The sequence below is a fragment of the Mustela lutreola genome, chromosome 13 (genome assembly GCF_030435805.1).
Source record: "Mustela lutreola isolate mMusLut2 chromosome 13, mMusLut2.pri, whole genome shotgun sequence".
NCBI classification, from domain to species: Eukaryota; Metazoa; Chordata; class Mammalia; order Carnivora; family Mustelidae; genus Mustela; species Mustela lutreola.
The window spans coordinates 238,023-251,745 of record NC_081302.1 but is presented as its reverse complement, the minus strand read 5'-3'; the positions used below and the strand labels follow the sequence as shown (position 1 = coordinate 251,745).

Below are 13,723 nucleotides of genomic sequence, written 5' to 3'. Positions count from 1 at the left end.
GAACAACCTCTCCTTTGGGAACTTTCTCAGCAGGAACGACAGGATGTGAGGGCTACAATTACGCCGTGTAGACAAACACGGTGATGGGCGAGCTCCTCCTCACTTTGCTCCAGAAAGTGGTTATTTTACTGTCTAACTTCTAATCTTATGTAAAAAAGCAAAAACAAAAACATCCCCCATAATCCCACTACCCGCCCGAAAATAACCACATTGACATTGATGTCCACATATTCCGGACCATTCTGGAACAATCCCAGTTTTCAGAACAAGAGGGAATCTTACTGCGAACACAACTTTGTGACCCTCCGTTAGCAGTCGTCAGACACCAGCACACTCTGGGCCGAGCGGCCACCGTTCCCACTGGAAGGTGAGAAGCCTCTGTGGGAAGCCAGGCCAGCGCCAGGGGGTGGCCCCTTCCCCACAACAGAAACCAGGTGAGAGAAGGCAGACAGAGATCGCCTGGGGGTGGGGGTCTTGGAGTGGCCCTGGGGAGAGGCTCGGCACCCCAGCCCCGTCACAGTGGCCGCTGGGGAAGGTGCGGGTCAGATCAGGAAGTTTGGGGCACAGGAGCTGTGCCCACACGTTGTAGGCATTTTGTGGGAAAAGGGAGGCAACGCCATCCTTGAAATAATCACACATGTTGACAAAAGGAGATGAATATAGAGTTCTTTGGGGAATATTCTTGCAAATGAGCAGCCCAGCATTGTTTTTACTTGTTTTGTTCACGTAACTAGAATATGCTTCTTCCACTGGAGAAAGTGGTGATTTCCTCCGTGATGGGACCTTCCCTAGCCCTGTCTGGGAAGCAGGAGGCAACTCTCCGGGTGGGTCACCAGGTGCTCTCCGCACGTGTGCCGTGCTGTCTGGGGCGGCAGCTGCCTCTGAGCCCCGATGTGACGGCCCAACATCCTGGGGCCTGAGGTTAAGCCAACCGACCATGAGCGGCCACTGAAAGGAGAGCACGATCACAGCCACAGAAGTTACGTGTGAACGAGGTTCACGCTCAACGTCAGGAAGGTATTTTCCTAGTAAGACAGAAACTTTGCCCCAAATTGCTTTTCTGGAGAATGGACAAGGCCAGGAGGAAAGGACTGGGGCTCCCCAGTGCCAGACCTCATGAGCCCTTCCAAGAAGGTCTGCAGCCGAGCCTCCCCAGCACCCTTTCCCACAGCCGAAGGAAAGCAAAGGACAAACTCGGGCCTTTCCCTAAGTTACCCGCGGCGGACTTACTCGTGGGGAACGGCCTCACGCGAGTGCCGGGGACACCTGAGAAGCATGGTTCCCCCCCCCAGGAGACCCGGGACGGCCTTCCGCTGCGAAGGGAGGGAGTCTCTCCGACACGTTCTGTCTGCACGTCTGAGTGCAAAGACGGTGCTGGACAGCAGCTGAGCTGGGGACTGACCCTGCCCCCAAGGCCCGGACAGGCCGCCATGCCCTCTGGCTCTTTTGAGTTCAGAGACCAGATGGAGGCTCTTCCTTCCCGCAGGGACTTTCCCAAATGCAGCAGCCGATCGGAGAGGAAACGCTGAGGCCCGCAGGCACGAGCTGGAGAGAGGGAAGACTCCGGCACTCCTCGGAGGTGATGACCGAGCGCTGCCCACACTGGAGGCCGTGGGCAGGGCCGGCCTGGCCCCCAGTGCGCCCGCTTCCTTCGTGCTGGCAGCTGCCGTCGGAGCCTCGGCCTTCCTCCCCGCCTCAAAGCCGGCAGAGCCTGCGGACGGGTCTTCCGCTTCCGGCCTCCAGCCACGGCTACTGGAGCCGCATCTTCATGTGTCGTCTCCCTGCAGCTACCCTTGTGCACGGGCTTCTTCCCGCTCGCCTCCGAGTCCTCGTGAGACAGGTCTGGACGTTCTTCTGCTCTGTCGCTAACCTCCTCCTACCCGTTTCCTGTGTGTCAGGGGTGTCTGGAGCCTTCCCGTTCACCCCTTCTCCCTCCAGCGAACCCATCCAGCTGTTTACTCACCCAGTGACGTTCCATTCAAGTCCTTGGGTCCTTCCTTTCCGGGAATTCTACTTGGTTCTTTCGGAAACTGGGTTCATCATTCTTTATCATTCCTCATCCCAGTCATGTCTGCAACCTTGTCTTACTTATTACTTCAAAGTCATTAAATCTTGTCGGCAGACCTTCTGCAAACCCTTCAGGTCTGATTCTGTTGTTTTTCTTGGCAAATGCACCAACACTTCACCTCCTTGGGTTCTTCTGTACTTTCTCCTCAGAGATCACAGAGGAAGATTCTTCGAGGCCTGGACTGAAGGGTCGTCTGGACTTGCTTTGACTGGCATTTCGTCACCTCTGAGGACGTTACAACTATCCAGGACTACGGCAATGCCCGTGCATGGACTGAGGCTTCTGGATTCAGGCGTGCACACTCACAAGAGAGCTAATTTTTTATTTCAAATACTTGGCAGCAAATGGAGGCAGCACTTTACCTTGCTAACTTCTTTTATAGGGTGAGTTTCTTCGCCTTTTTGCCCAGACACTATAGTAGAGCTCTGGGGCTACTCGCCCACAAGGTCTACCAGTGTGAATGCAGTTTTTGTCTCAATACTAAATGGTGAAATGCACCCATATTTTTTAAGTTCCTGGAATTATTTTGTGTTAGTGTCTTTCTTTGCTGTCACTTTTAACTTTCTGTTTAGAGCACCCTCTCCTTGTCAGTGCATTAGAGAAGCACTCAATAAATTTTCACTGAGGGGCACGTGGTGGCTCAGTCAGTTAACATCCGACTCTTGGTTTCAGCTGAGGTCATGATCTTGGGGTCCTGGAATCACATCAGGCTCCTGCTCAGTAGGGAACCTGCTCCAGATTCTCTCCCTCGGCCCTCCCTCCCTCATGTGCACGTATGCCTGCGCGCTCTCTCTCTCAAATGAGTAAATCTTTAATACATAAATAAAAAAACATTCACTGAGCTAATAAATAAATAAACAAAAATAGCCAAGCTCATTAAAACTGTCCATAAGGAGAGAATGAATTTTCCAAGTCAGACCATTACCTCAGGGCACTGACTACAGGTAACTGGCTCCTTGCGACAGCATTTTGGAGGCTCCCACCTGATTCTGGCTGTTTCTCAGATGGCTGATCTTCTGAACGGACAGTGTGACCACATCATTACCTGATTTAGCTCCGAGCTTCCCCTTCCTGCTCCAGAAGCACATTTCCTAGTATCACCAAATCCAGGAACCACAGTTTCCATTTCTAAACTTGTCTAAAATGTTTTGAAGATCAGGACCCCCACTCTCAGCCCTGCCTAAAACAGAGGTTCCCAAGCAGACTCTCTTCCTAGAGGTCTGGGCTCAGCAGGTCTGGGGAGGGCTGAGCTTCCCTGAGACCACAGTGACTTTCCAGGTATAGGACCTCCAGGCATCAATGCCAACTGTGCAAACACAGAAAGGGTTCACCCGGCCTCAGGACCATGGACATAACCCAGAAGGTGACAGTGACATCGTGAGCCCTGGCCTCACCTCCAACACCAGCCCCAAAGCCAGGCGCAACTCCTGACAGACGACTCAGGAGTTCTGTTTTCCTACAACGAATGATTCCAGAGACTCTGGAGCATGCCCGGCCCACACGCTGTGGCCACTTGGCCTCAAGGGTGCCCCCCAGTGCTGGGGGCCCTGTGCAGATGGAGAATGGAAGGGGCAGGAAATCCCTAACAGGTCTGTAGAAACCAAGTCCGGTCAGAACGTGCGGCTTGTGCCCTCTCAGAGAGAACAGTAGGAAGGATACACTTGTTCTGCGAAAGCTGCTCTCAAACCAGAAACAGCTGTGTGCGTGGGTCCACACCACCCACACTTGTAAACACGGGCTTCCTGGAGGACCCTGCTCCACTCCACCAGCCACTTGGTGACAAGTGACTTGCTCAGGACCCCCACTAGCTGTGCTGGCTGCAAGCCACGAGGCCCGCCCCTGCTAACATTTGCGCTTCTGGGTTCTCTCTCCCCACCCTCCATGGAAACTGCTGTGACTTTTAGGGAGCCCTCCTGTCCCCGGGGTGTGGTCCAGGGGTGGCATCACGGGGAGACTGTCAGAGATGTCTGAGCAGACAGCTGTCCTGACAAGCCCTCCGGTGGTGAGTGGCCCTTAACAGCTGACCCTCCGGGGCACGGATATGTTCATTGTACAGCAAACTCTCCAAGGACCTGAGGACCTACTAGATGCTGCTCCTTCCAACCAACAATCTCTAGCGCTCTCAGCGAGTGCTGTCCAGGCCCCCCTTCCTCAGTGGGCATCACTTCCATGCCCATCTCAGATTTGTCTCTCTGGGAAAGTTTAAAGGAAGGTGGTTTAAAAAAAAAAAAAGCTGCCCAATGTTCACCTGTCAAAATGCCTGACTGCTGCTATGTCCGGTGCACACCTTGACCTTCAGCCCATCTCTGACCGAAGATGCCCAAACACGCCCCTGCAGGGGGTGACTGCTCCCCTGCAGCTGCAGGCTGCTCAGCCCGGGCCAGCACGAGCATTTGGGGACTGCCACCAAGACGGCAGTCCAGCGGCCCTGGCAGACAGGAGCTCACAGAACATTCCAGTGCCTCACACAAGCTGGGCAGTGTGGACAGTGGCCAATGGCACCTGTGTTCCAGGCATCTGCCACACAGAGGAAGCAGGCGGAGGAAAGCAAACAGCAGACATTACCAGAGCGACTTCTCCACAATCTTGGTCCTGAAAACCTCCTCCCGGTCCAGGTTCACCGTGCAGTAGCAATCCCGCATCTTGTTTGGCCCCGGGTAAGTGGGAAGATTTTTTGCTTCACCTAAAAAGCAAATATAAATATACCATCGATTTAGCGTACAGTTACCGTGTTCCCTTGCCAATCACAGGCACTTTTCCAAGTAATGCACTTATTTCACAGCAATGCACCTGCTGTCCCTTTTATACACTCATGTCCCTTTTAAACACTTATATGTCTTTCTTGCTGCCACAATCAGAATATCAGAGAGCATACTACGTGTGGTGTTAGAATGCGAGGTAACATCCACATATCCTCCAAAACAAACTGATCAAAGTAGGAATCCATTAGCCTACGAATCAGGACTTTATTCATACTAGTCCCCTTAATTTTTTTTAATGTGTAAATTATGGTAAGATACATATAACTTAAAATGTATCATCTTAACCATTTGAGTGCAGAGCTCAGTAAAGTATATTTATACTATTGGGCAACCAATCTCTAACTTTTTCATATTGCAAAACTGAAACTCTGCACCCACGCAACACAACCCCGTCCCCTCCCCCAGCACCCACCCTTCCACTTTGTGTCTGAAGCCGGCTACCCGAGGTAACTCACAGAAGTGATCAGTATTTGTCCTTCTGTGATTGCCTTCTTTCACCCAGCAAAATGCCCTCAAGGTTCATGAGTGTTGTAGCAAGTTCCTTCCTCATCAAGGCTAAATATTTCATTGTACGGATGGACCACATTCTGCTGATCCATTCAAATCCTGGCTCGCTTTGTTACTCTGAATTTGATTCGTCAGCACCAGGCCAAAGCTGGGGCAATAATTAAGGAGAAGGACCCTTTTAAAGAAAAAAAAAAAAAAAAAGCATGGACTCCAGCTGTTTATCTTTTAAAAGATTTTATTTCTTTATTTGAGACCGAGAGAGTGAGTGAGCACACAAGCAGGGGTGGGGCGGGGGAAGGGGAGAAGCAGGTTCCCCACTGAGCAGGGAGCCCCACTCCGGGGCTCGATCCCGTGACCCGAGCCAAAGGCAGACGCTTCACCAACGGCGCCACCCGGCACCCCTCCAGCTGTTTAAAACACAGAGTGACTTGCCAGTTAGAAGTAAGTCCCACGGGGAGACCTGCTGTTGGTCCAGTGTCGCCCTCCCATGTCCCCTGCTCCACACGGAAGGAGAGAGCCTCGGGCAGCAGCAGGCCCTGCAGAAAACACCGCAGATCCCCGGCTCCTTGTGGGCCCCGGGGTCTGTCCACAATCGCCGACAGCACCACAGTCTGTGTCCTCTCCTGGAGACTCACAAGTGCGAACAGGGTCGACAGCGCTGTCCACGGGCAGCTTGTGACACGGACACCCAGGCAGAGACCTTGTCTCCTCTGCGGAGGAAAAGCCTCGGGCCACCCCTCGCATCTCAGAGGCCTCTGCTATGGCCCGCCTCCTGGGGCGCCCGCAGGCCCCCGACTCCACCTCGGACGGCAGGGTAGCTCGAGTACCCAGGCACAGCGCGAACACTGGCGGCTCCACAAAGGGCCAAACTGCCCTCACTCTTGCCGAAACTGAAGAAAGCAACAGACACCGACCCCACACCAGAGCACCAGCTCCTCAGAACTCCACACCAGAGGCCCCGGGTGCACCCTCGCCCGCACAACTCCCAACGGAACAGACATTCTGACTCTCTGGGGGGAACCAGCACATTTAGAAGATGCCAGTTTGCAAACGGGCCCACCTGAGCCTCCAGGGGGACTGAGATGAGCTCGGCTTGTTGGAAGCTTCTTGACTTTTCAGTTAATGTCTCTATAGACGCCCACACAGCGGGGTGGGGTTTCCGGGCCAGTGCACCTTATTTCTGACGAGCGTGTTCCTCCAGGGTTCCAAAGAGCAGCAGTGGAGTCGGCGCACATGGTCCTTTCCTGAACACAGCGGGACAGGAGACCTGATTTTCTGGGCCTCAGTTTCCCCCATGGGAGGAGCACGAGAACACACGAGCTCTCCACAGCTCCTCCAGCTCCAAGAAGCTTTTACTTCAAAAGATTGCAGAGATTTGGGACGCCTGGGTGGCTCAGTTGGTTAAGCAGCTGCCTTCGGCTCAGGTCATGATCCCAGCGTCCTGGGATCGAGTCCCACATCGGGCTCCTTGCTCAGCAGGGAGCCTGCTTCTCCCTCTGCCTCTGCCTGCCTCTCTGCCTGCCTGTGCTCTCTCCCCCCCTCTCTCTCTGATAAATAAATAAAATCTTAAAAAAAAAAAATTGCAGAGATTTTCCTTTTGGGAATCACCAATGGCTCTTGGCAGGTGAAGAAAGAGAAAAACAATGAATATTCTCTGGTAGAGCCGCTGGGTTACCACACTCCAGAACACACCACGTGCGCGTGAGCCAGGCCCACGGAGACACGGCCGAGCTGGTGAGAGGCACGTGAATCTAAGCCAAACCCGGCGCATGGGAAAGGTCCTGTGCACATGCATGCAGGGGTGCGACCACATCCCACAGGGGCCAAAGAGTATGTGGTCCACGGGCCTCTCCAGAGCGAGGGTCAAGGGCAGCAGAGCCGGGCCCCCTCCACTGCACTGCCCGACGAGGCCATCCCCTCACACACGCCAGGCCCCAAACAGATGCTTTCTGTCTTCTGGTTCTGGTTTGGAGATCACCTGTGCAGCACTCACAAACCTTGAAACTTAAAACCAGCCTGACGTTGAGAACTTCCCGGCTGACATCTCGATGGTGAGAATCAGGACTCACCATGCTTCCCCTTAGAGTTTGTTTTGGTGTTGTTGTTGTTCTTGTTATTTTACAGCAAATGAGATATTTAGCTGCAAGTTCCTGTGTTTCATAAAAGGAGAAAAGAAACTTATTCGAAAGTCTCATGGGAGATGATCGCTGGGGGAAAATACGGAACTGAGATTTTCTTCCTGTTTATTCTCCAAAGAACCTCAGAACCAAGCAACAGTCGCTGACATTCCACCAGGTGGGTCCCCTGAAGAGAGAAGGGAAAGATGTGCCTGAACCAGAGACACCCGGGGCGCCTGGGTGGCTCAGTCGGTTAACCGGCTGCCTTGGACTAAGGTCACAATCTCAGGGCCCTGGAATCGAGTCTGCTCAGCAGGGAGCCTGCTTCCTCCTCTCTCTCTCTCTGCCTCTCTGCTACTTATGATCTCTGTCAAATAAATAAATAAAATCTTTTAAAAAAGAGAAAGAGAGACACCTGACACCGCGGAAATGCCGGTGTGAGCACAGACGGAGCCACATTCCGCCGTCTCGGGGCCCCAGGCGGGGGGCTGTGAGGACAGTGCCACAGAGAGCAGCGGGCCGACCAGAACCGACGCGGACGAGCTGCTCAGACCGGGAGGGCAGGGAGAGTGGGCAGCACCCGCAGCCACGTCAGATCTCACGTCCTGGTGAGATCCTTACTGTTGGGGACCTCTTTGGGCGGAACAGGCTGAGAATGAGGCGTTTCCCCGAGTCTGCTTGGAGCCCCGCCGCAGAATGGGGGTGGGCGTCTCAGCTCGCCTGTGTCCCACCCGACCACCTGCAGAACAGATGACCACTCCTTCCACGCTGACTGCTTAGCCCAATGGCTAGAGGCCATCTCCCTGCCTGGCTGCATGTAATGGGGCCTTTCTGCCCCTGACGAGAAACACGTCCCTCTTCCCAGCACGTGGAGACGTTCTCGTGGGAAAGCAAAGCTGTCCCGGTATACAGCAGGTGCTGATCTATCTGCTGAATGAATGGATGAATAAGCGACCACCACATCAAAGAAAAATAAACCTTGGTTTCATTCTAAGAACCCACCCAGGGTCATTTTCCACCAGTCTTTCTCCCACTGCCTGTGTCTGGAACGGACACTGTGCGCCAACCAGATCCGATGGAGGAACCTGCTTCCACCTCCAAACAGTCAACCTATTAACACAAGCAGAAGGCAGCCGTGGACAGCAGTAAAGACCCTGAATGAGCAGACTCTGGCTCCTATATCCAGGAAGCAGGCCCTGGGTAAGGGGACAGAGGTTGTGATCTGAAAGTGTCATCGTTTCCGAGCCACCACACTTTCTCGTGCCAGGAAAACCCAACCCTCGTGCCCAGGACCTCGTGCTCCACCGGAGGGAGGGAAGACCCTGTGTGGACGTCCACACCTCGCTGCCAGGCCAAGGGACGGGGGGCCAACCTGATAAAGAAGCCTCTGTCCCGTCCGGAGGGCCTCGAGGGGGCCAAGGAACAAGGCCGTCCATACCTGGAAGGGGGTGCTGGAGGTCACAGAGACCAGCACCTGAGGAGTGACGCCGGGGACCGCACTTAGCTGTGTCACCCCCCGAGGGGTTGAGGTGGTTGGCTGCCCTCCGGCACCCAGCAGAGGCGGCCATGCCCTCCGCATCCCCAGGAAGAGCAGGATGGAGGAAGGAGGGAAAGCCTCGCAGGGAAGCGTGCGGACGGCCGGCTCTCCGGACATAGCCGCTTCCTTCTGGCTCTGAGCCTCGGGGGCTCCCCTCCACGCACTCAGACCGACCACACCCACACGGCACCGGTGGGCCCTCCCCAGCCCGGTGCCTCTGCTCTGGAAGGGGAACACAGTGGGAGAACGCAGGCAGGCCTTCGGTCACTCTGGCTCAGAATACCTCCATGGGCCCACAGGTTCTGGTGGCCAGGTGGCTTACTGTAACAGCAGAAGAGTCTATGTCCCCCAGAAGATCGACTCCATGACTGAATATTCTATCTCCCTGAATGTACATTTTTGTGTACATTTTTTAATACCTTGCTAGTTTACCACTTCATAGTAAGGAGAATAAAACTCCACAAAAACAGATGAAACTGGGTTTCTAAATGGGGTTCCGAGCAGCCGCCCCTACGGCACTGATTTGGCTGGAGAACTCCGCCCTGAGCTGCTCGGACGCCCCAGCACACCTGCTCCCTCTGCCTCTGGGGATCACGACCTGGGAAGGGCTGCTCCATACACAGGCCGATTTGATTTCTGCCCAGAGGTTGTCGGGACAGGTCAGAGACAAGCATAAAATAAGGCTGTTCTCAAGGCACCTGGTGGCTCAGTCGGTTAAGCGCCTGACTCTTGATTTCGGCTCAGGTCATGAATGCTGGGTCAGGGGATCCAGCCCCGGGTCGAGCTCCATGCTCGGCAGGAAGCCCGCCGGAGGATTCTCTCTCTCCGCTGCTTCTTGCACGCCCCCCCCAAAATAAAATCTTAAGAAAGATAAGGCTGTTCACATGGAAATTAGAAGTTCAAAATAAATGAAAGGAAAGAAAATTGTATCTATCCAGCCCCAACACGTGTGACTCTGGGATCCATTGAACTCGGAGCTCCCCGGGAGCTAAGGCAGGAATGGAAAGATGGCAGCGGGTGCGCTTCTCGGAATTTACTTGCCGGGGAGGGGGACACTGTTCTGGAGCAGGCCTCTGCTCGCCTCACACAGGAGACAGGAAGAGAGGGGTTGGGCACACGTCCGTGTTCGCTCTGTAAGAGGCAGCGATGCCCCGTGCGGTGACCACGAGCAGCAGGGCACAAATTGCGGACCCTGGGAAGAGTCTCTGCACGGGGGGCTCCACCTTCTGTGCCCCCCGCCCAGTTCCAGGCTAGAGCCCTGCCTACTGTGGACTCGGACCAGCATCGCCACCCTAACCCCCTCTCATGGCTCCCGGAGATACCGGATGGCCCATGTCCATGGAAGAAGCCTGGTAAGATGCCCAAGGATGACAGCAGAGCCAGCCCCCCGTCCTGGGACTGGGACGCCGCTGAGATCCTCAGCCAGGCCTCCACCCTCAGACCCACAGCCTCCAGCCACACGGCCTGCTCGCTTGTCTCTTCCCTGTGCATCCCACGACATGACTGGGTCTCCTTTCTTTCTTTCTTTGCCTCCAGCATCTGAAACAGCACACTAGCCTGGCAAGTAGCGAGCACCCGATAAATGTTCGCTCAACTCAACAGACCAGTACATATGACAATCAAATGGCCAGCCGGGTAGGGGTTTCGGAGTGCTGATTATGCATTTCAGCTTTCAAAGACCCACCAAAACCCAAAGAGAGACTCCACCTTCCTCCCCCTGAGATGTGAGCCCAGAGAGCCCCACCCCACCCCCGGGGTCTGGGCTCTCCAGCAGTGACTGGGCAAAGACAGCGCCTCGTGGAGTCCACTTGGTCCCTGGAATAAGAACTTGCTCTGAGCCAAGAAGTCAGAGCCCTGAGGCCACTGCTGGAGGGAGAGCACGAAGGTGCATGGCGGGGCAGGGAGCTGTCAGAGCATAAATGACCTCCCAGCACCTTTGTGGACCTATAACCCATGAGGCATGTATCAGGGACCTGCAGCCCAGCCCACCAGCCAGCAGACTGCGACAGCCCCATGTAGGCCTCAGTGTACAGAAGATTCATGCAGCCAAATCCAGCCCATCCTGCAGGCCCCAAATGCCCAGCCCCAAAGCTGTGAGCACAAGTTGTCTCCAAGCCTTAGAGGTGAGGACAACTACACCAGGACACACACATGTCCTCAGGTTCGGGAGCTCATACATCAGTGGGTAAAGCATCTTCTTCCTCCCGTCCAGGTACACTGGTGATAATCTGAATCACGGGATTAGTCCGGTGACAGAGCGTCTGACACCTTGCAGCCATCACACTGCCAACACTGTCACAGGCCTGAGGGCCTAGGAGGCCGTGTGCGGTGGGCACCGTGCGACAGCTACAGGAGCTACTCGAATGTACCCACCAGATCCGTTCCGATTCGGATTCCACAGACCGGAGAGGAGTAAATAAATGGGGTAGACAAGCTCCCAGGGTGGGCCAGATGAAGGGACAGCCGGGTCTGCAGGGACCTGTGCAGGTGGCCCGCTCGAGCTACCAGGTTGTGACCAATCCCTTCCTGAGCGGTCAGTGCAGCAGGAAAGGAGAGCAGAGAGGGTCCACCGTGACGCACTGTGCCGGCTGGTTGGACGTCCGGGTGCACCGTCATTTCGAACCTTCCTGACCAGACCAGCAGACTCGAACAAAGACAGTTAATGCCCCCGAGTGAGCGTTCAGGGCTCCCTGGGTTGCTGCCGGGGCCACATCAGAGAAGGACTGTACTCTCACTCGGTCTGTACCCTGATCCCGGGCAGGGGCACCCTCGCTGGTCCTGCAGCTACACTGCATTTACCCACTAGAGAAAGGCGCCCTTGCCCTGACCTTTATGTCCGTTGAGTCAGGAAGCCTCAGACCCTGAGCCTGGGAGGGGAAGATGCTTTCCCATCCTCAGCCGACACGGTCATAAAAATACACAGATCCGGGCGCCTGGGTGGCTCAGTTGCTGGAGCAACTGCCTTCAGCTCGGACCATGAACCCAGAGTCCCGGGATCAAGTCCCTCACCAGGCTCCCTGCTGCGGGGGGTCTGCTTCTCCCTCTGACCTTACCCTCTCCTGCTTGCTGTCTCTCATTCTAACAAATACATCAAATCTTTAAAACACACAGTCTACAGCCCCTCCGGGGCTGCGACCTCAGGCTGTGGCCCCGCTGAGGCCCGGAGAACGTCCTCTACGGGCACGACCCTCCAGTCTCAGCCCGGGGCACTGGGTCGAAGGGGCACCGAGACACGGCCCCCCCCCCCCCACAGCTCTAACTTTTGAGTTAGTGGATGCCATTAAAAACAAACGGGTTGGGGCGCCTGGGTGGCTCCGTGGGTTATGCCGCTGCCTTCGGCTCAGGTCATGATCTCAGGGTCCTGGGATCGAGCCCCGCATCGGGCTCTCTGCTCAGCGGGGAGCCTGCTTCTCCCTCCCTCTCTGCCTGCCTCTCTGCCTGCTTGTGATCTCTGTCAAATAAATAAATAAAATATTTTTAAATAAATAAATAAATAAAATAAAAACAAACGGGTTTCACGTTTCTTTCAAATCCTTTGGAGAACTCTGACGATGCAGCCATGCGGGCTCCTTCCCCTTGTTGAAAGGGTCTGGGGGGGCAGCCCCGCTCAGGGGGCACGTGCCTGGCCTTGTGCGTCTGGGACCCTCCAGCCCCTGGCATGGGTCTGCCCTTCCGGACCCCTCATGCGGTCCACCAGGGCCCCCCTCTAAGGACACCAGTCCGTCATCAAGGGGCACCTGCCCTGGAGTTGTCCACCAGTCCCCAGCATGAGCGGCATCTGGGGTCCCCTTGAATAACGGCAGTTTCTGGCTGGAAGCTGCTGTGGCAGGTCAGTAAGGAAACCACAGGGTCCCCACCCTCCGCAGTCTTCGGTGCTCCGAGGCTCTGTCGCGGCTAGTTGCGTGAGGACCGGACAGGCTGCCCTGAAGGGACAAGGCCGAGGAGGCAGCTGAGGAGGGTGAAGCACTAACGCGAACACGGAGGGCAGAAGGACCGGATGCAGGAAAGTAAAGCGAGGTTCCATGGAAGCTTCTGGAAGAATGAGGCCCCGGACACGGGTGAAGACAAGGATCCACGCTGTGCCCCTGCTGGGCCTGGGCCCTCCTAGAACATCATCCCCTGCATCCGCCGGCGAACAGTACCGACCGCGAGGGGCGGCACGAAGGAGACGCCACAGGAAACCTCAGCCTGGGGACGGTCTTCAGCCTGCGGAAGAGCGCGGGGGACCCAGGAAGAGGCAGGAAGGGGGCAAAACACCTGGGAGACGTCAGGAGGATCACCCGCGGCGGCACCTGAGGGAACGCCCGGGTGAACATCTGGCAAATGCCCGGCACCGGACACCGGGACCACAGGGCCATGCCCCAGACCTGCCCCTTCCTCCGCGGAGGCGTTTCCACACGTCCTCGCTTGTCCGCGCACGTCTGAGTCCGCGTGTCCGTGCGTGTCCGTGTGCGCTGCGGGTTCTGCTTCTCCCTCCAAGAGCTTTCCCGCGACAGACCCGAAAACGCGCCCGTCTCAGGTGCACGATCCGGGTGTCCGGCGCCGTCACCGGGTTGTGCCGCTGTCCCCACAGTCGGCGCCGGGGCGTCTTCCCGCCCCGAGACAAGCGCGACCCACTTTCCACCCCCGCGCTCGGCTCTTCGGACACGGACACGCACCGAACAACAGAATCGTGTGGCGCGCGGTCGTCTGGCGCAGCGAACGCCCAGGTTTCGGCCGCCCCGCGCGGTCC

General features: G+C 56.0%; 1 protein-coding gene across 1 annotated transcript in view; it reads right to left on the bottom strand.

The window, feature by feature from the left end:
* The window catches only part of RASA3 (RAS p21 protein activator 3), a 113,795-nt gene that overhangs the window by 67,317 nt on the left and 32,755 nt on the right, over positions 1 to 13,723 (bottom strand). Inside the window, exon 2 of the mRNA XM_059144535.1 lies at positions 4,634 to 4,751. Coding sequence (XP_059000518.1) covers positions 4,634 to 4,751 — 118 coding nt within the window. The remainder of the gene's footprint in view (positions 1 to 4,633; positions 4,752 to 13,723) is intronic.